General features: G+C 38.0%; 1 protein-coding gene across 2 annotated transcripts in view; it reads right to left on the bottom strand.

Moving 5' to 3' along the window:
* Nucleotides 1-23,476, bottom strand: part of SLC25A21 (solute carrier family 25 member 21) — a 479,968-nt gene that overhangs the window by 176,976 nt on the left and 279,516 nt on the right. For both annotated transcript variants that reach the window (XM_035728242.1, XM_027572196.2), the window contains exon 2: nucleotides 681-729. Coding sequence is in view for 1 of the 2 variants with exons in the window: in XM_027572196.2 (XP_027427997.2) it covers nucleotides 681-729 (49 nt within the window). In the remaining variant the exon portion in view is untranslated. The remainder of the gene's footprint in view (nucleotides 1-680; nucleotides 730-23,476) is intronic.

Here is a 23,476-nt window from a genome sequence, read left to right as displayed (position 1 = left end):
TACACAAGGCAAATAAATGGAAACTTTCACTCAACTGTAACAGCTTCTAATTTTAGAAAATAGAGAGTTCGGTAATTCAGCCACATATTTAACTTTTTAAAAAAATGCTCTAGATCATATTAAAACCCACATGATTTTTTTTCCACTCTGTAAATAGTTTTAAAACATTGCCCTGATTTGTGTCTCTCTGTAAGAGCAAATGCATTTTCCTAGAAATACGGCATTTTGCATTGGCAAACAGTTGTAGGAATAAATTCTTTAAGCACCATTTGAGGAGTTTACTTGAAAGTTTGGAGTCTCACACCAAAATGCTGACTATTAAATAGCAATCTGTTACATGCAATGCCAAATGAAAGTCTACCGTCATAATTCACTAAAGTTTAGTTTTTGCATCATTTTAATAAATTTACTTTGCTTACCAGCTTCGCCACAAATCATACCTTATGGTTGTCACGTGAAGGCAGTAAAATACCATATACTTTCAGATGACCTCTATCCAAAAATGCTTTTTCCCTGTTCACATTTTATCTGTCAAATAGCATTTTCTTTCAGAAGTAAATATAAATGCCATTATTGGGAGAAGCTACCGGCCTAGGGCAAGTTCTAGCATTTAGTGTTCTGACAGATCTTAATTTGGATATCAGCCAAAGTCAATAAGACTTGTTCATGCAGAACCTTACCTGGTTTTCACCACATCGAGGGGGTGCATCAGGCAAATTTCTACAAGACCTGAAAGATGAGAAAGAAAAGTCCAATAAACACTTATGTAAACACTGGTTCTTGTTTCCTTGACCCCATTGATTTCTCAAGTATGAAGATTCAAATGCAAACCTGGGACTTTGGAAATGACAGGTAGTAGTTAGAGACTAGTAGCAAAAGACAAGAGTGTAAGTGCTCCACGAGCGTGGAGGTAGGGCTGTAGGGGAAAGAAAAGGAAAAAGGAATCAGATGTCCGAAATTCCAATCATCTAGGCAGGAATTATTGTGTGTGATTCCAGTCCAATAGATAAATATATGTCAAAGAGAGGGAGGAAAGAAAAGAAGGAAAGAAGGGAGAGAAGCTCCTTCAGCACCCCCGCCATTGCCACTCACAACAAATCACAGCCTCAGTCTCGGTGAACGTGAAATAAAGATAATGAGGCCTGTTATCTCATGAGGTAGTTATGAGGATCCAATGCACATTTAATACATTAAGAGCCCAATAGAGAACGTGTATTAAGTGTTCATTGCATGCTGGACAGTATTCTAAGCAGTACTTAGGTTATCTCATTTAATCCTCACAAGAGCTTGTTGTGACAGGAGGTATTATTATCCCCATTTTACAGATGAGATCATTGAGGCACACAAGGTTAAGTAACTTGTCTAAGATCTCACAGCTAAGAAGTACGTAGTAACCCCATAAAGCCCATGATCTTAACCATTGCACACCGAGAAAGAATTTCTATACCTTCTTGCAAATCACTTGCAAAGCCCTCTCTCCTATTGTCTGAGCAGAGAAGACCGCTCATTTACAAACCACTGGCATGTAACAACGCAGCAGTAAAAGTAGTTTTATGTACTAGGGTAGTACAAATAACTACAGCACAGTTGCAGTCTTGTAGTAGTAATAATCATAACAGTTACCTTACCTGCAGCCCCTACATAGTGATGGTCATTTAACACACATTATCACTGGTATGCACAACTACTAGGCAAGGTAAATATGTATCATCATCAGCAGGAGCAGCAGCAAAACAGAGGTTGATAGTATTGGTTGATTTGCCCAAAAGCCGTAGTATTTGTGGGTCGTTTCTTAAGGGCAGAACGTTTACCACTCTTTCCATTTGCAAACTAACTCAATTTGAGCTTAGCTGTGATTTAGTTCCCCTTTCCCATTCCATATTTATACATACAAATGTCTTTTACTCCCCACACTGGTAAGGTCCAGGAAGCACAAAGGGCCTGCACCTCCCTGAAGTCCTGCTTTCCTTCCCTTCCTGAAGTTTAGGGAATTCTTCCTACGTAAGCCCGCTATACAGTTTACAAAGCCTTACATATTGACCCAAAACAACTGTCTTACTTTGACTAAAACTAATAGGATCCAATATTAACGTCTGTGCCACAGGTTTCCCAGCAGGAATGCTCCTTAGTGGTTGGTAACCAAATCACTAACCCAATCGGAGTCTCATTGTCTAGAGATGCGAGGAGCAAGCGTAGGACAGCGGGGGCAACAGAAATGCTAGGCACAATGGTAAAGCCTCTGGGCACTGCTTTAACTTCAGGAATAAGCTCCGTTACTCAAGATTGCATGGGTGGGTTTCTTCCTTGAAACCCGTAAAGTCTTTTTTTTTTTTTTTTTTTTAAGATTTTATTTATTTGATAGAGAGAGACACAGCGAGAGAGGGAACACAGCAGGGGGAGTGGGAGAGGGAGAAGCAGGCTTCCCACAGAGCAGGGAGCCCAACTAGGTTTTCAATCCCAGGACCCTGGGACCATGACCTGAGCCGAAGGCAGACGCCCAACGACTGAGTCACCCAGGCACCCCGAAACCTGTAAAGTCTTAATACGCTTCCTCTTGCTTTAAAATTCACATTCACCTTGAAGTAAGATCCTTAACCTGATGCTTTCAGGGAATGATAATTAACCCCTGGGGGCATTAGTTCCTTATCTGTAAAAGGAAAAGTTAAACGGTCTATAGTACCCTAAGGTCTCATATTCTATATTTATTTATTCTTGAATCTGATTTATATATGTATGTTTTATTTATTTATTTATTGGACGGGGGAGAGAGAAAAGGGGGAGGGGCAGAGGGCAGAGGGAGAGGGAGAGACTCTTAAGCAGGCTCCATGCTCAGTGGGCCTCCATCTCAAAACCCTGAAATCATGACCTGAGCCGAAGTCAAGAGTCAAACACTTACCCAACTGAGCCACCCAGGCACCCCTAAAAGTTTTACTTATAGTTCTAATTTAAACTTTATTATATTAGCTAGAAGAGAATAAAGCTCTAATACCATAAATAGGATTTACCCTGGAAACTCAGACTTGTAAAATAACATTCTTATCAAGCACTGAAAGAAGCATCTATTAAGTGTACTTATTTTTTTTTAAAGATTTATTTATTTATTTGAGAGAGAGAGAGTGAGTGTGTGTGAGGGAGGGGAGGGGCAGAGGGAGAGGGAGAGAAGCAGACTCCTACTGAGCATGGAGCCCCACATGGGGCTCGATCCCACAACCCTGAGATCATGACCTGAGCCGAAAGCAAGAGTTGGCCACTTAAGTGACTGAGCCACCAGGCGCACCTATTAAGTGCACTTATGTGCATCTCATGAACATAAAGGAATAAGACACTCAGAATCAGTTTACTGAAGCAAGTACACAGTATCTCCACTGATGTGGCATTAGAAAGCAAACAAAATATTAAACACCAAATAGCCCCAGTTGGTATATCCCTCAAAAATTTACTATAGGAACCAACAATTCCAACAATTTATTAAAACTAATAGCAGAATTCAAAGAATCTGTTCATATTTATATATACCTATTTGCAAAATTGTTCTACTTTCCATTACTCTTCCATTTCCTCTACATTCCATTACTACCAGAAATGCCCTAATGGGCATTTCTGGTAGTAAGTAGATACTACATTAGATTATTACAGTTTTTGGGTTACTTAAAATTATTTTCTAACTCTAGTATGCCCTGAAATACTCATTTTATCCAACAAACTTACATTGGTTGTCTTTTATGTGTCTAGTGTTGAAGATAGAGTCTAGTGAGGGGAACAGACACACAAGAACAATAATGCATGGGAGGAGGTGCAATGTTCAGAGTTTATGGAAACACAGCAGAGAGAGGCCCCTGATCCAGCCTGGAGTTGGGTGAGGTGTGGATAAGGGACTTGAAGCCGAAAGAGGATAGAATGAGTATCAGGCATAGAGGAGACACTGCACACAAAAAGAAGGAAATAAGTATTATTTGTTTCAGGGGTACAGGTCTGCGATTCAACAGATACATTATATGTTAAAAAAAAAAAAGAAGATAGCAGGAAAGGAAAAATGAAGGGGGGGAAATTGGAGCGGGAGACGAACCATGAGAGACTATGGACTCTGAGAAACAAACTGAGGGTTCTAGAGGGGAGGGGGGTGGGGGGATGGGTTAGTCTGGTAACGGGAATTAAAGAGGGCACGTTCTGCATGGAGCACTGGGTGTTATACGCAAACAATGAATCATGGAACACTACATCAAAAACTAATGATGTAATGTATGGTGATTAACATAACAATTAAAAAAAGAAGGAAATAAGAAAGAACATGATGAACATTGCAGTAGCTGAGGGTTGAAGGCAGGACACAGCAAGAGATGAGGCTCTAAGTGCATATATATAAAGGTCAGGGTCAGATTCATGCTCAGGCACTTGTAGTTCATCCTATAGGCTATGAGGAGCCAGTAAAAGATATTTTTAAAAAATAGTTCCTTGGTTGTTTTTTTTTTATTCTTAATGTATTCCATGCTCATTGAAGACATTTTGAGGGGTTTTAAGCAGAAGTGAGATATTAGCCTCGGTTAACATGTTCTCCCAAGAATAAGCAATATGTCCAGTAATCCTCCCACTGCTCCCAATTACATATTCACATGAAAACACATGAGCACTGAGGCTCCAACCCGTACTCCTTGGTTACCAGTAAAAGCCCCACCTCTTATCACAGCATAGATGGGCTGATGTCCCATGTACCTCTAAGTCTGAAAAAGTCAATGCCCATCTATGAAACTAAATTATAACTTGGCCAATAGGAAAGTATGACCTAAATTGTCAAATAGAATGTGTTTAGTCCAGAATCTCTTAGTTGTTCATTCATCGTCGTTTTTTTTTAAAAAAAATTATTTATTTTTATTTATTTTTTAAAGATTTTATTTATCTATTTGACAGAGAGAGACAGAGCGAGAGAGGGAACACAAGCAGGGGGAGTGGGAGAGGGAGAAACAGGCTTCCCGCGGAGCAGGCGGGAGCCCGACGCAGGGCTCGATCCCAGGACCCTGGGATCATGACCTGAGTCAAAGGCAGACACCTAACGACTGAGCCACCCAGGCGCCCCTCATCGTTGTTTTTAATCAAAACAAACAATTTTCTAGAATTCAAGTTAGCAGCAAAATGCATCAGAAGCAGAAAGAATAGATATGTTGGAAATGATATAGAAATAGTTCAGAGTTAAGTCCGGATTGACTCGGGGTGAGAATGGCTGCTTGTTGTCCTCTACTGGGTAGCTAAGGACTGTGAGATTCTGATGATGACGATGACTATTTTTTTTTGCTTTAAACCATGTTTGTTTGTTTATTTATTTATTTTGTAATTCTTTATTTACGTTCAATTTAGTTAACATAAGCTGTATTACTAGTTTCAGGGGTAGAATTTAGTGATTCATCAGTTGGGTATAACACCCAGTGCTCATTATATCAAGTGCCCTCCTTAATGCCCATCAGCCAATTATCCCTTCCCCCCTCCCACTTCCCTTCCAGCAGCCCTGTTTCCTAGAGTTCAACATCTCTTATGGTTTGCCTCCTTCTCTATTTTTATCTTATGTTAATTTTTCCTTCCCTTCACCATGTTCCTCTGTTTTGTTTCTTAAATTCCACATATGAGTGAAATCATATGGTATTTGTCTTTCTCTGATGGACTTATTTCCATTAGCATAATACCCTCTAGTTCTTTCCATGTTGGTGCAAATGGCAAGATTTCATTCTTTTTGATGGCTGAGTAGTGTTCCACTGTATTTATATACCACCTCTTCCCTATCCATTCATTTGTCAATGGACATCTGGGCTCTTTTCATATTTTGGCTATTGTGGACATTGCTGCTATAAACATCAGGGTGCATGTGCCCATTCAAATCCATATTTTTGTATACTTTGGGTAAATATCTAGTAGTGCAATTGCTGGGTCATAAGGTAGTTCTATGTTTAACTTTTTGAGGAACCTTTTATACTGTTTTCCAGAGTGGCTGCACCAGCTTGCATTCCCACCAACAGTGTAAGAGGGTTCCCCTTTCTCTGCATCCTCGCCAACATCTGTCGTTTCCTGAGTTGTTAATTTGGGCCATTCTGATTGGTGTGAGGTGGTATCTCATTGTGGTTTTGATTTGTATTTCCCTGATGCTGAGTAATGTGGAGCATTTTTTAATGTATCTGTTGGCCATTTGTATGTCTTCTTTGGCAAAATATCTGTTCATGTCTTCTGCCCATTTCCTGACTGGATTGTTTGTTTTTTGGGTGTTGAGTTTGATAAGTTCTTTATAGATTTTGGATACTAGCCTTTTATCTGATATGTCATTTGCAAATATCTTCTCCCATTCTGTCGGTTGTCTTTTGGTTTTGTTGACTGTTTCCTTTGCTTTGCAAAAGATTTTATCTTGATGAAGTCCCAATAGTTCATTTTTGCCTTTGTTTCTCTTGCCTTTGGAGACATATTTACCTAGAAGTTGCTGCAGCCGAGGTCAAAGAGGTTGCTGCTTGTGTTCTCCTCTAGGATTTTGATGGATTCCTGTCTCACATTTAGGTCTTTCATCCATTTCAGTCTATTTTTGTGTATAGCATAAGAAAGTGGTCCAGTCTCATTCTTCAGCATGTGGATGTTCAGTTTTCCCAACACCATTTGTTGAAGAGACTGTCTTTTTTTCTATTGGATATTCTTTCCTACTCTGTTGAAGATTAGTTGACCATAGAGTTGAGGGTCCATTTCTGGGGTGTCTATTCTGTTCCACTGATCTGTGTGTCTGTTTGTGCCAGTACCATACTGTCTTGATCATTACAGCTTTGTAATGGAGCTTAAAGTCTGGAATTGTGATGCCACCAGCTTTGGTTTTCTTTTTCAACATTCCTTTGGTTATTTGGGGCCTTTTCTGGTTCCATACAAATTTTAGGATTGTTTGTTCCAGCTTTGTGAAAAATGCTGATGGTATTTTGATAGGGGTTGCATTCATTGTGTAGATTGCTTTGGATAGCATGGACATTTTAACCATATTTGTTCTTCCAATCTATGAGCATGGAATGTTTTTCCATTTCTTTGTGTCTTCCTCAATTTCTTTAGTAAGTGTTCTATAGTTTTCAGAATACAGATTCTTTACCTTTTTGGTTAGGTTTATTCCCAGGTAGTTCATGTTTTTTAGTGCAATTGTAAATGAGATTGATTCTTTGATTTCTCTTTCTCCCACCTCATTGTTAGTGTATAGAAATGCAACCGACTCTGTGCATTGATTTTATATCCTGCAACTTTGCTGAATTCCTGTATCAGTCCTAGCAATTTTTTGCTGGAGTCCTTTGGGTTTTCTGTATAGTGTATCATGTCATCTGTGAAGAGTGAAAGTTTGACTTCTTCTTTGCCAATTTTGATGCCTTTTCTTTTTGTTGTCTGATTGTTGAGGTTAGGACTTCTAGTAGTTGAACAACAGTGGTGAGAGTAGACATCCCTGTCGTGTTCCTGACCTTAGGGGAAAAGCTCTCAGTTTTTCCCTATTGAGCATGATATTCACTGTGGGTTTTTCATATATGGCTTTTATGATATTGAGATATGTTCCTTCTATCCCTACACTTTAGAGAGTTTTTATCAAGAAAGGATGCTGTATTTTGTCAAATGCTTTTTCTGCATCTATTGAGAGGATCATATGGCTCTTGTCCTTTCTTTTATTAATGTGGTGTATCACATTGATTGATTTGCAGATGTTGAGCCACCTTGCAGCCCAGGAGTAAGTCCCACTGGTCGTGGTGAATAATTCTTTTAATGTACTGTCAGATCCTATTAGCTTGTATTTTGGTGAGAATTTTTGCATCCATGTTCATCAGGGATGTTGGTCTGTAATTCTCCTTTTTGGTGGGGTCTTTGGTTTTGGGATCAAGGTCATGCCAGCCTCATATAATGAGTTTGGAAGTTTTCCTTCTATTTCTATTTCTTGAAACAATTTCAGAAGAATAGATATTGATTCTTCTTTGAATGTTTGGTAGAATTCTGCTGGGAAGCCATCCAGCCCTGGACTCTTGTTTGTTGGGAGATTCTTGATTACTGATTCAATTTCTTTGCTGGTTATGGCTCTGCTCAGGTTTTCTATTTCTCTTGTTTCAGTTTTGATAGTTTATATGTTTCTAGAAATGCATCCATTTCTTCCAGATTGCCTAATTTGTTGGCATATAATTGCTCCTAATATGTTCTTATAATTGTATTTCTTCAGTGTTGGTTGTGATCTCTCCTCTTTCATTCCTGATTTTATTTATTTGGGTCCTTTCTCTTCTTTTTGATAAGTCTGGCTAGAGGTTTATCAATCTTACTAAATCTTTCAAAGAACCAGCTTCTAGTTTCATTGATCTGATCTACTGTTTTTTTTTTTTTATTTCTATATCATTGAAGTTGATATTTAGGCTTTATTTAAGTTGGATTTAGGCTTTATTTGCTGTTCTTTTCCAGCTCCTTTAGGTGTAATGTTAGATTGTGTATTTGAGACTCTTCTTGTTTTTTGAGAAAGGTCTGTATTGCAATATACTTCCCTCTTAGGACCACCTTTGCTGCATCCCAAAGGTTCTGAACTGTCGTGTTTTCATTTTCATTTGTTCCCAAGTATTTTTTTTAATTGTTCTTTAATTTCCTGGTTGATCCATTCATTCTTTAGTAGAATGCTCTTTAACCTCCATGTATTTGTGGTCTTTCCAATTTTTTTCTTGTAGTTCTTCTTGTAGACTTCTTCAAGTCTTAAAGCATTGTAGTCTGAAAATATGCATGGTATAATCTCAATCTTTTTGTACCAGTTGAGACCTGATTTGTGACCCAGTATGTGATCTATTGTGGAGAATGTTCCATGTGCATTTGAGAAGAAGGTGTATTCTGTTGCTTTAGGATGAAATGTTCTGCATATATCTGTTAAGTCCATCTGGTCCAGTGTGTCATTCAAAGCCCTTCTTTCCTTGTTGATCTTTTGCTTAGATGATCTGTCCATTGCTGTGAATGGTGTGTTAAAGTCCCCTACTATTATTGTATTATTATCAATGAGTTCCTTTATGTTTGTTATTAATTGGTTTATATATTTGGCTGCTCCCAAGTTAAGGGCATAAATACAACTGTTAGATTTTTTTTTAAGATTTTATTTATTTGACACACAGAGAGAGAGAGACAGTCAGAGAGGGAACACAAGCAGGGGGAGTGGGAGAAGGAGAAGCAGACTTCCTGCAGAGCAGGGAGCCCCAAATGGGGCTCAATCCCAGGACCCTGGGATCATGAGCTGAGCCGAAGGCAGATGCTTAAGGACTGAGCCACCCAGGCACCCCCAATTGTTAGATCTTTTTGTTAGATAGATCCTTTTATTATGATACAGTGCCCTTCCTCACCTCTTATTACAATTTTTGGTTTAAAATCTAGTTTGTCTGATATAAGGATTGCTATTCCAGCTTTCTTTTGATGTCCACTGGAATGATAAATGGTTCTCCATCCCTCACTTTCAATCTGGAGGTGTCTTTGTGCCTAAAGTGAGTCTCTTATAAATAGCATATCGATGGTTCTTGGTTGTTTTTTTTTTTTAATCCATTCTGATACCCTATGTCTTTTGATTGGAGCATTTAATTCTTTTACATTCAGAGTAATTATTGAAAGATAAGAATTTAGTGCTATCGTATTAGCTATAAAGTCACTGTTCCTATAGATTGTCTCGGTTTCTTTCTGGTCTATGTTACTTTTGGGCTCTCTCTTCACTCAAAGGATCCTGTTTAATATTTCTAGCAGAGCTGGTTTAGTGTGCACAAATTCCTTTAGATTTTGTTTGTCCTGGAAACTCTTTGTCTCTCCTTCTATTCTGAATGACAGCCTTCCTGGATAAAGTATTCTTGGCTGCATATTTTTCCCATTTAGCATGCTGAATATATAATGCCCGTCTTTTCTGGCCTGCCAGATCTCTGTGGACAGGTCTGCTGCCAGCCTTATGTTTCTATCCTTGTAGGTTAAGGATCTCTTGTCCCGAGCTGCTTTCAGGATTTTCTGTTTATCTTTGAAATTTGCAAGCTTCACTCTTCTATGTTGAGGTGTTGACCTATTTTTATTGATTTTTGAGGGGGGTTCTCTGTGCTTCCTGGACTTGAATGTTTGTTTCCTTCCTCAGATTAGGAAAGTTCTCAGCTATAATTTGTTCAAATAAACCTTCTGTCCCCCTCTCCCTCTCTTCATCTTCTGGGACTCCTATTATCCGGATATTATTTCACTTTATGGAATTGTTGAGTTCTCTAAGTTTCCCTTGGTGATCCAGTAGTTTTATTTCTCTCTTCTTTTCAGTTTCTTTATTTTCCATCATTTTATCTTCTATATCACTGACTCTTTCTTCTGCCTCATTTATCCTTGTTTTTAGAGCCTCCTTTTGGGACTGCATCTCAGTAATAGCATTTTCAATTTCAGCCTGACTAGATTTTAGTTCTTTTTTCTCTCTAGAAAAGGATTCTCTAGTGTCTTCTATGTTTTCTTATTAAGCCCAGCTAGTATATTTATAATCATTGTTTTAAATTCTAGTTCAGACATCTTACTTATACCCTTAATAAATCCCTGCCAGTGTGTAGTACCTCCTGTTCTTTCTTTTGAGGTGAATTTCTCCATCTCATCATTTTGTCCAGAAGAGAATAGAGAAAGAGAAAATACAACAATAACCACAACAACAGATACAAAAAACAAACCAGAAAAAAAACCAAACCCAAAACAAAACAAGGAAAACAAACAAACAAACCAAGAAACAAAACAACAACAAAAAAAACTAGATCCTGGGTGTGTGTTTTGGTCTGCTTGTTAAAAGAAACTAGATCCCAAGATAAGAAAGAAAAACTTATGTATATACAAAAATAATAAAATACAATGAAAGGAAACAAAAAATCGTAACATATATAAAAATAAAAAATTGAAAAAATAAGAAAATAACTGAAAAAATAATCCTGAAAGCCTTAAGAATAAAAATCCCACAGATGCTATATACTGTTTCCCCCAAGAGCTGAAGCTTTGCAGCTCTCTATGATCAGTATTCTTGGTGCCGGCCAGTTGTTTCTGCTGCTCTTCTGGGGGAGGGGCCTGTTGCTCTGATTCTCAGGTGCGCTTGCCCTTGTGGAAACGGGCCTCCCTTGTCAGGGGGCCAGCTCAGTGTAAGTAACTCAGGATTGCACTAGGTGGCGCTGTTTTGCTCCCTGAAGGTTTTCAGCCCGTTGGGCGGGATGAAAATGGCGGCGCCCCCTTCTCTAGCCCTGGAGCTGAAAGTCCTGGCCCCCACTCTTCAGTGAGCCCTCACGGAAAAGCAATCACTCTTGTCTCCCGGTTTCTGTCCGAACTTTGCTTCACCCAGCCGGTGACCGAGTGTTTTTATCTTGGGCACCCAACTGAGTTTCAAAACTCTGAATTTTACTGACTCCTGCGGAGCAGGAGGGGGATCTCGCCATGCTTTTGCTGGGCCCCTGCCCGGAAAGCAGTCGCAGGACCATGCAGTGGTTTGTAGTTTATGGCTAAACCGGGCAGAAAGCCGCACCTAGACTCGCTGTTTTCAGCTGGCTTCCTTGCTTCGATGCCTGGGAAATCTGCCACACTCGGGCACCCCCGTTCTTCTTGTGACCTCAGGGATCCTGAGGCTGTGTTGTCCCACCTGGGATTCCACCCCGCTTCACCACCCGAGCACGTTTAAGGCAGGGATGTCTCCAACTGCAGCAGACTTCTGAAAGTTCCGATTTTGCGCTCCACTCCTTAAGCAGGCTACTTCCCCTTCACTGTATCCTCTGATATATCACCCCATATTCAAGTCTCCACACCTTCTACCTTCCAGAGAGTGGTCACTTTGCTATTTGTAGAATTGCAGCATTTCTTTTCTCAGATCTCTGATTGATTTCATAGGTGTTCAGAATGATTTGATAACTACCTGTCTTTGAGGGACCAGAGAAATTTAGGATCCCCTACTCCTCCGCCATGTTAACTCCTGATTATTTTTTATGGAGATAGGCATAAAAGTAGAACAGGATGAATCATGTTGCCATTGGGCCTAGATGTGACCCCCAGAAACTGAATTGCTAATGTTTTCCATTTACCTGTAAGTCCCTTCTCAATGTGTCTTATCTGTGCCCACCTTTGAAATCCATTAGCCTGCTGGGCACCCTTGATGGTGCTTCACGCTATGTCCCCACAACCTAGCACAATACCCTGTATGCACATAGCCCTCAAGAATCATTTGCTAATCAATCCGGTGCTGACTGATTGGCTGCCTTCTCACATTTACATAGCAGCAGAACATCTGGGTATGTGATTAACAATATTGCAATTCTGTATTCAAGTACTTACTGTACTTTATTTCATATAATTTTTTACCAATATTTCTTGTCCTTACTTGCTTATTCGTATAATACTCAAACCAATAAAATAAATGCAGAATAAGTAGCTGCCAGTTCAGTTTCATTTATTCAACAAATTCTTATTAAGCTTACTGAGTGCCAGCCATTATGCAAAGTGACGGGATGCAAAGGTGAATAAGGCAGGTGGAGTCTCTGTCCTCATGGAGCTTTTAGGCAAGTGCCATGTAATAACACAAGTTCAGGGTTCTGTGGGAGCACCACAAAGGGCACCCGTATCAGTTAGATTCAGGTTCAGGTACAACAGCAGAAAACCCAAATAGCAGTAGTTAAAAAGAAACAGATATTCTTCTCCAACATGGATGCCTAGAGATAGATCAGATTTCCACAATGTTAGAGACTACTTCTGTCTTGTTGGTGAGTTGTGTGTGCCCTCCATGCCCAAAGTCACCTCACTGTCCAGGATAGTTGCTAACAACTTACCAATTTACATTTCCAGTCCAGACTTCTCTTTCAAAATCAGACTTAAAATCCAATTGCTTATTTGGCGTCTGTGCTTGAATATCTAACAGAAATGTCAAAATTCACATGCCTAAAACTGGATTCTGTACCCTCTTTCTCTCCACCCGTACTCAAAAACAAAATAAAACAAAACAAAGCAAAAACCAACCTGTTCAACCTTAGACTCACCCTGGACTCCTCTTTCAAAACCCTATTCCAACTTACCACGAAATCCCTTTGGCTCTCCTTCAAAATATATCCAGTCTTCTACCTTCTCTCACTTCCTCTACTGTGCCCACTCTGGCCCAAGTCATGATCATCATTTCTCTGCTGATTAACTGCAGCACCCCTTTAACAGGTCCCTCCATCCACCTTTGATCATTTTCCATCTGTTTTCACCCAGCAGCCTGAGTGATCCTTTTAAAGTGGAAGTCATTTCATGCATTCCTCTGGTTAGCAATGGCTCCCCATTTCACCCAGAGAAAAGACATATGCAATCCTGGCCTGCACTCCTTCTCTTACCAATTCTCTTACTACTCTCCACCTCACTCATTCTACTCTGACCACACTGGCCTCATCACTGTTTCCCAAACTTGCCAGGGCTACTTCAGCTTTTAGCCTCTGTACTACCCATTCCCTCTGCCTGGAATGCTCTTTCCCCAGTCTCTACTTGGTCAACTAGCTTCGCATGGTCAGTGAGTAACCCTGAGCACTCTGACAGGCCTGTCCTTCCTCACCCCAGCCCTGATGAAACTCTTCATGTGGCTCAGTTTTTGCTTTCTTCCATAGAATGTATCAACTTCTAACATAGTACATTATTTATTTACTTATTACATTTATTCTTTCCTCTCTGTCTCTCCCAGTAGACTATAAGCATTACCAGGGCAGAGATCTTTGCCTATATTGTCCACTGATATGCACTAAATACCCAGAACATGCCTGACACCTAGAAGTTGCTCAATAAATATTTGTTGAAAAAAGAAACCAAACTATATAAAAGAATAAACCTGCTACAATAAGATTCCTTTTTAGTGGTATATAGAAGATAAAGTTTTAAGAATTTAGTGTACAGAACAAGAACTCACCCAGTCATTCCAGGAATCCATGATAATGTTTACAATAGGAAGTCTACCGATAGGTTCTAAGTCTATAGTTATTCTCTAAGTAGAACTGGATTATTCCAAAGATAATTTTAGTAAGTAACATTTGGTGAAGCAGAAAACATCTCAACATCTCTGTGAACTGCAAAGGAATAGCAGTGCAGACAAAAATTGAGGCCATCAAGTATCCCCAAGATATCAGTTACAAGTAAAGCCTATGCTTTCCTTTTACCAAGCTCAAGCTCTTCACATTGTTCTATAGCCCCTTTCTCGGCATTTTCAAATCAAATCTAAGACTTCTGTTCTCTTAGTTTCACCCTAATCTAACCATTACCCTAAATGATTTTGTGTAACATGTTTAACTCTTTGAAATATAAAATTTTTTTTTTTTATATTTTAAAGAGAACCACGGAGGAATAAATGGCTTCAAACTGTGCAAATCTGAAATTCAAAGATAGGACTGCTACAGACAGAACTGATATTTTTTCATCTACTCTACTAGTCAAGCAAATCATTACAACATCCTATTTGATAGCCTGCCCAGAAAATGTGGTAGCCCTACTGAATTATAAGCAATGTGAGACTCACAAAGGGAAATCAAATATATTATGCTTTCCCCTAATAACAGTCAAGGCGCACTACCTTTGTGGCACAGTAAATTAATATTCTGCACAGTGAATTGGCCAAATAGGCAATGTGATTTGGCAGGTTTGAAAGATGTTGTTAAAAGTTATGCTTTTGGGCAAGCCACAGCCTTCCTTGAAAATCTGAAGTGAATATTTTCATAGAAGTTTACTGTTAGCATGTATTTTTCTAAAGAAACTAACACTAAGCAGTGGCTGTTAGCATGTATCTAGAGGAAGTATAATAATTTCCTTGGTGCAGATCCCTTGTTCGTATAGAGTTTATTATCTAATTGACTTGAGAATCTAGAAAAATATATTTTAGAGGCATAACAGATTATGGTCTAAAGGTGGTCTAAAGATGATAGTTGATACAGCATGTACAAAGAAGGAGGAAAAATTGAGGCAGAGTTTAAAAATAAGTGAGTTTTTATCACACTTTGCATGCAGAGGAAGACTCAAAATTATGAAACTAATGAAAATCTCACTTGTCAACAGTTTTTATACTAACTTTTTAAACTCAATTTCAGCTCAATGTAACATCTTTAAAAATTATTATTTGGTGTTTTAACTCAAAGGAAATTATATTTTTCTTTTTCTTTTTTGTTATATTTACATGTATATTAGATTCCAAGCAAGCTCCAAGTGCACTTGGGTAAGTGGACCAATTTTCAGATATGTTGGTTTTTTATGGAAAGCCAAGTGCTATATATGGTCCTTAACACAATCAGTAATGCAAAGAGAAACACCAGGGGATAAAGAAGCTGTGGATTAAGTTGGCAGATGGGAAAATACTTTCAGAAGTGTATAAAATGCCTTTAAGGAGAAGGAAATGTGAATAAAAAAAGAGAGAAATAGAAGTATCACTTGTGTTATAGAATATATGTATTATATGTATATCTTATATTAATTTCATATATATTATATATATATTATTAATATATTATTTCAGAGGCAGTTTGCATTGCATTGCATTTTGTTTATCTAAAGTAAAAAAAAAGTTCAGGCTGACCAGCATTCAATATTGGAGGTGTATGAAAATGCAGAAGGGCAGTTGAAAGAGGGGTTAGGACTCTGTGACATGGGGGAAGGGCATCCTGGCTAGTTCCACTCCACAGAACACTTGCCCAGTTTTGGTGACTCTGCTTTCTTCCTGCTTCTCAATCAATGAGAAACACAAAAATATTCTGCTCTGCCTCAGGATTTCTTCTTTCTCCCTCAACCTCTACAATATTGGTTTTTCCTTTCTTTTTTTATTGAATTACCTAAAAGAAGGAGCCCTCTATTTGTCAAAGAGTCAGGAATAGAACTCAGTCTTTCCCTGCTCACCTCACCCCCAACCCCCACCCCCCAGTCATGTACTGAAGCTGGCTCTTACAAGCTGGATAGCAGGCACACCTTCCCAACATTACACTTGGTGGCATCATGTCGGTAGCTTGAAATTGGCTGTGGCAGGAGTATTTACACCAAGGAGAATGGTAAAGCCTAAAAATCAGTTTTTGTTTCTTTGTTTTCCAGAGAGCCATTGTTAAACATTTGCTAGCACAACACTGCCTGAATTGAACCACAGATTCTGTTGCCTAGCCTATTAGGTTCAAATAGTTTTCAACATATCATATACGGAGAGACTTTAATTGCCAGTAGTTCTGCTTATCACAGATTTCCAAAGGTGCCCTAAAGTTAATCTTTAGCTTATGTTCTCTGTACACCACAATTTAATGAGAAGAATTGTGATTCTGCATTTGAATTTTAAAGAAATCCTTAGGTATTGCTATCCAAGAAAACCAACCAACTCACCAAACTACCAACCACGCCTATGATTTGCCATGCTTTCATGCAGATGTTTCTATGCTTCACACAGAGATTTAGTAATGAGAGCAAGTCTTCCATTTCTCAAGAAAATAGCTTCCTTCCTCTGCCTTCTTCCAAGGGCATGAGCACCCTAAAAAGAGGAAATGTGGCTACAAAGCCAGTTTCATCCTTGGTCATTGGACAGAAGTGATGGCTTCCTGTCTCACATTTAGGTCTTTCATCCATTTGAGTCTATTTTTTGTGTATGGTCTAAGAAAGTGGTCCAGGTTCATTCTTCTGCATGTGGCTGTCCAATTTTCCCAAGTCTTTTTTCCATTAGATATTCTTTCCGGCTCTGTCAAAGATTAGTTGACCATAGAGTTGAGGGTCCATTTCTGGGTTCTCTATTCTGTTCCACTGATCGGTTCTGTGTTTGTGCCAGTACCATACTGTCTTGATGATTACAGTTTTGTAATAGAGCTTGAAGTCTGGAATTGTAATGCCACCAGCTTTGGTTTTCTTTTTCAACATTCCTTTGGTTATTTGGGGTCTTTCCTGGTTCCGTACAAATTTTAGGATTATTTGTTCTAGCTCTGTGAAAAATGTTGATGGTATTTTGATAGGGATTGCATTGAATGTGTAGATTGCTTTGGGTAGCATGGACATTTTAACCATATTTGTTCTTCCAATCCATGAGCATGGAATGTCTTTCCATTTCTTTGTGTCTTCCTCAGTTTCTTTCATGAGTGTTCTATGGTTTTCTGAGTACAGATCCTTTGCCTCTTCGGTTAGTTTATTCCTTGATATCTTATACAACTCCTCTTTCAGCTATGCGGCATTTATACAGTTTTATCACACAGGATTTCTACTATACAAATTAAACTAATCTTTATATCCATATGAAAAATTTGCAAAAATGAAACTGATTATACTTCATATAAAATTAAGTACCAATGAAAACAATATTTGGATACTAAAGTATAAGACATTACATAAACACAAAGGCAGATAGATTTCATATCACAAATATTTAGTTGTAATAGCACTGAATATATTACTTGTCATAGAAACATTATCTAAATAATAATTAATGTTTGACTTCAGTTACAATTCTTAAATTACTGACTCACTAGAAACAATATTTGCCTCCCTGGCATCCATCCCAATGAGCACTGTTGGATGTGTTTTTGCTACTGTACCTTAAATGTACTGGACAGGTACACACCCAGGAGGGTTTTTATTCACCAAAAAAATTTTTTTTGAGTGCCTACTATATACATAGTTTTTCCACCATAGTTCTAGATGCTGGTTCTCTTCTGTTTGCTTCCATTTGCTCAGAATAAGAAGCAAGTTCATCAACTGAGAGTGAGAATGAGGAAGGGGACATTGGAGAGATTAGAGAAAAGATGTGAAATAGTTGTCTATGGGATTCTGAAGGAAGGGATGGATCAGGAAAATGTAATATGATTACTGGGTAGCATTGAGTCCACTTGAGGCCAGCAGTTGTGAATATAAAGTGTCTTTTCCGTAGCCACATTCAGCTCTGTGGGTGCAGAAGTGTAAGATTTAACCAAGATGAGGTTTTGTCAAATGAATATGAAGTGAGAAAGGGCAAAGGAAAGAACGTGTGCCCAAAAGTTGGCCGTGGAATTTAAGCTAGGAAGGAGGGAAGTGATGACATGATGCAGATGAGAATATGGTAGTAAGAACAGTGGCTTGTGGGTCTTGTTGGAGTCAGGATACTAGAAGAGACTGCTGGAAAGATAAGAGATGGAGTTAATATTAGGATATCTACTTAGTCCTATTTTTAAACCCAACTAAAGTTTGGGTTTTTTTTCTCTGTATTCTCAGTGTCTAGCACAAGGTATGGTACATCATCTATATATTGAATAAAAATGATGAATGAACAAATCTTTGATCCTGTATTTGAGTAATACCAAGTATGTGAAGAACAACTACATTGATGGATAGCACATTCTCCATTCCCTGAACTAGATTCAGCAGATACTCTCTTTGTTTTGATTTGGTCTCCAAGGTTCCTTTGAGATTATGGTTTGACAAATATTAAACTAAGATCTGACAATCAGCAGAATGTGTGCACCTTAGGAAGCTAATGTATTTAATAGCCAATGTACATCACATGGAAATATAAAAAAATTGAAATACTAATTAAAACAATTATACTAAAAATACAACCTTCCAAAGATGAGTTATTTAAGAATAAAACAATACTATTTTGAAAGATTTTGAATCTATAGTATTAAGTTCTCAAACACAGACACATTCATATTTGTAGTCTGAGGAAAGCTTAGATAGTAATTAATGAAACACACACTTTAAAAGACTTTGTCATCTTTTCTAGAGAAAGCAGCTCTAATTTTTTGTCAAGCAACTTAAAAATTTGTCCTCACTTGAAAAATGTCTTGGTAGATGAAGAGTAAGCTATGACAATTTACCCTGGAATTCTACAGGGTGCCTACAAAGTCTGAAAACATAGATAAGTAAACATAATGTTGTGAAGGGCATTGTCAATCCATAAAAAGATGATTCCATAGGAGAGGTGTGATTTCTATATTCACTCAGGACTAGATTTAGCTGCCATATAATTTTTTTAAGTATAGTTTACACACTATGTTACATTAGTTTCAGGTGTACAACATAGTGATTCAACAAGTTTATACATTATGCTATGTTCACAAGTGTAGCTACCATCCGTCCTGATACATCACTATTACAGTATTGTTGGCTATATTCTGTATGTTGTGCCTTTTATCCCTGTGACTTATTCATTCCATAAGTGGAAGCCTGTATCCCCCACTCCCCTTCACCTACTTTGCCCAATCCCCAACCCCCTTCCCGTCTAGCAACCATCAATTTGTTCTCTGTTTTTATAGGTCTGCTTCTGCTTTTCCTTGTTTATTCATTTTCACGTATATGTGAAATCATATGGTATTTGTCTTTCTCAGTCTGACTTATTTCACTTAGCATAATACCCTCTAGGTCCATCCATGTTGTCTCTAATGGCACAATCTCAACCTTTTTATGGCTATGTAATATTCCATTCACTATCCATTTGCCTGCTGATGGACATGAGCTGCTTCCATATCTTAGCTATTGTAAATACTGCTGCAATAAACACAGGGGTGCATATATCTTTTCAAATTCATGTTTTTGTCTTCTCTGGGTAAATACTCAATTGTGGAATTATTGGATCATATTGTATTTTTAGTTTTAGTTTTTTGAAGAACCTTCATACTTTTTTCCACAGTGGCTGTACCAATTCAGACAGTTTTTGACTAAATAAAAAAGTGAGGAGTAATGTTTATAACTCTAATTTTTTCACATACTACTTTGATGATATAAGGATCAATTTCTTCATTTTCCTCTTACACACAAAAGTAATATAGAGGACATGTGAAACAATGGCAGAAACTTTGAGTTTCTTATAATCCTGGGTACTTATAATCCTTGGAATACTGGAGCTCCATCAAAATCCATTCTGTCTTTCATTCATGGCCCATGATATCTCAGAAAGATGGCATTTTGCATCATTTCTTGTGTACGACAATGTAAGTGTTCACCCATGGAAAGTGAGAAGCAGAGAGCCTAAGACTGTGAGTTTACCTCTTTCGGACCTAATTTCCCCTTCCCATTAACTGGAACTTCAGTGTGGTATTGACTTGAGTTGTATTTTACAGATGACAAGCCCTAGGGGATGGTGGAGCAACTACTGGAAGGGACCTGTGTCCCAGAGTAACTATGAGGAGCAGAGAGTCTATACTAAACTGAACTATTACCATCAGGACTTTACATAAAAGAGACAAACTTCTGGTTCTTGAGCCACTATATTGTTGGGTCTCTTTGATTCAGTAATTAACCTTTACCCAGACACATACAAATGCCAAATCAAGTAGTGCCAAAACAGAGTCATCAACTATATTATGAATTCACAAATGGTAACTTTTCTGAATTAAATTCAACCTACCACCAAGGAGGAAAGAGAATTCCCTTCTCTCTCAAAAAGAAGAGTGACATCATGAAGTGTGCCGAGATCAGGGCTATAAAGTTTCACTGGGTTCACTAAGCTATCCCTAAGGCTTCTCGTGTTTTGGAATGGGTTTTGAAGCACCAGTAACTGAAAACTGCATTTAAGAAAAAGAGATTTAAACTTGATGTGGAAGCTATGGCTCAAGTTGGACCACAATACAATTATTAAAATGAGCAAAAGGTCTAACATGCCATTGCCTAGAAAGTGAAACAATATTGTCTCTTCCACTGCAGTTTAATTTATTCATTATTTGTTTCACACAACTTGAAAGATACTCCTAAAAGGAGCTGTTGGTGTTTTAAAATGGTGTTTTCCAGAATGAACACATACTTCATGTTTTCTATTTTACTTTACCAGTGAAAAGCCAGAGGAATTTGTGGGAGAGAAACAATGCTTTCTTATTCATGCAGGAAGTCAATTCCAACAAAAATAATTTGTCAGGGCTCCTTTGGTTGTTTGAGACAAAATTCAACACAAATCAGTTTAAACACAAAAGGGGCATTTCTTGGCTCATAACTGAAAAGACGGAAATGGCAAGGATGCTTGGCTCCAAGACTTTATCTCCCCTTCTCTCATCTGCTTGTCTCTGCTTGTCTTTATTCACTCTTGGTACAGAGATTTCCTAACCCAGAGAGGTATACTGCCTGGGAGAGCCCCCTATTCCTACCCAGTAATCTTGAAGATGCAAGAGGCAAGCAGAATTCTCTTCTGCTGGCAACAACAGAAAAATCCCTGGCACGGCTTTGACTGGCTTCTCTTTGGTCCCCTGTGATTCCCTGGGCCAATCATGTGGGCAGGAGATTGTGGATATTTGATTGGTTGGGCTTTAGTCACATGCATACCCTTGGATGAAGAGCTATAGAAAAGAGAGTTTCAGAGTTTTAAATATTTTTGTAACATCTTTTTCTTTGTAATTTGAAAAATAATACTGGGTTTGAAATATTTAAACAATACTCTTGCTGCTTCCTTCTCTAAATAATTAAGTTTTAATCCTAATTAACTGACTCCTTTTCTATACTGCTAACCATCCAATGACAATGGTACTGGGACTAATTAATTGCACTTCATCTCAAAAAATACTTTCCTACTAGGGGCTCTAGTTTATAGTTTGGTTATTCTATATTCCTGTGAGATTAGCAAACTTGGAAAGGAAATGAAATGGCTCGTTTTAAATATACATATACTGTATGAGATGTTATGTTAACTTGTGGATAAGGCCCTGGCTCACCTAAACTTGTCATTTATAAAATATTTATTGTATCAGGAAAGGTGTGCAGAAATAGGGAAGACATAATCCCTGCTTGAAAGGTTTACATAATAACTCTGGAAGCCATTGCAATAGGGCATCATGATTATTAAAACTGTAAACTGCTTCCTGGAGGGGCAAATAGAGGTAACTGCTGCATGTTACAATCCACAGTTCAGTTTGGCATAGCATCTTGCACAAAAGCGTATCCCAAACCACTTTACAGAAGTGAAATTTCCATTCTCAAGCCAATATATGCTATACATTACAGAACAGCTGTGTGCAAACATTGCCTCATGAGGGAAAAAAAACTCAATGCATTAGGTCATGAGATGAAAATCCAAAGGAGAACTTAGGAGGCATGGACCAGTAGGGCAGAAAGGAGGGAGAAGAGGAAAAAATGATAGGGAAGGAAACACATTAATTTGCAAGATTTAGAAATGAATCTGTGATAAGCCTAAGAGACATCACACACTTTTTCCCTGGAAAAACTGAGAGTGAGACAATCTTTTACATGATCCAAAGGAGTAACAGCAGAAGTTAAACAAAAAAATTATGAAGTGAAAGCTGACAAACTTTCACAGTAGTGGTATAATTACATAGGATCGGTAATTTCAACTACTATGGGATAAAGGTAATAAAATTATATATTTTGAGGTCACCCGAATTATGGTAAACTATTACCTGAAAATGTTAGGGGATGAGATGTATTGTGAAAGCTAATTTCATAAGCATAAACACTATATATAAATTGTGCATTTTAAAGTAAATAGAATTTTATAAAATATACTTAATATTGAGACAAACCAATTAGATTACATTCTTTCAAATCTTGCCTGGCTTTAAGAAACCATAAAATGTCAATTTTTATTTTATTTTTGAGTCCTAGAAGTATCATCTAATAGGGAATTGTATTTAACAAATGACGACAGAGTTTGCTGTACTTAAACTGGATTCCTAATACAAAATCCTGCTTTTAAGCTAAATAAAAATTTTTATGTAGAAATGACTCTCAAGAATTGTTTTTACTATTTATATGTCCTATCGTTTAAATAACATTGAAATATTTTTTAAAAATTCAAATTCTCCATTCTGGATGTTCACTAGAAGCTTAAGTTTCTATTTCAAGTATCATCCAGATTGCAAATTAGCCTTCCATACACTGTGTGTATCAAGAACATTATTCAAGTTCCATGAACTCCAAGATTACCCATTTAACAACAGGTTTACATAACTCATTACAAGTTATATACTTCTGTTAAGGGAATATACTCTTGAGTAATGGAGTTTTCCACATAAAAATATGATTAACTCTGTATCTTGGGTAAGCTATTCATGCTTGGCATCTGCTCATTTTAATTTGGCAGGTATCTCATTTTACAAGATGCATATAACACTATGCATGAAAAGTGAAGAAATCAAACCATAATGTATTATTTCCCAAAATATCTGGAAATACTGGATACTCAGTTGGGTTGTAGATAAATTTGGCATGTCTGGCCTTTAAAGGACATGGAAGATTACACAGATGGTCACTAATTCTGGCAGTGTAACAGGGGTTTAGTAATGACGGATAATTAAGAAGATTTCCACTAATCTGGGTATGATTAGGTTTTCCTTTACCTTTTTTTTTTAAGATTTTATTTATTTATTTGAGAGAGAGAGAGACAGATAGCAATAGAAAGCAAGAGCGGGGAGGAGAGGGAGAAGCAGGCTCCCTGCTGAACAGGGAGTCCAACGAGGGGTTCAATCCCAGGACCCCAGTAAGCCCAAGGCAGATGCTTAACCAACTGAGCCAGCCAGGCACCCCTTTCCTTTACCTTCTCAGATGTACATGGTATTTTTTTTTAAGCCATGCT

This window comes from Zalophus californianus, chromosome 6, assembly GCF_009762305.2.
Source record: "Zalophus californianus isolate mZalCal1 chromosome 6, mZalCal1.pri.v2, whole genome shotgun sequence".
NCBI classification, from domain to species: Eukaryota; Metazoa; Chordata; class Mammalia; order Carnivora; family Otariidae; genus Zalophus; species Zalophus californianus.
Note: the sequence above shows the minus strand (reverse complement) of the source record. Positions and strands in the feature narration are given on the sequence as shown.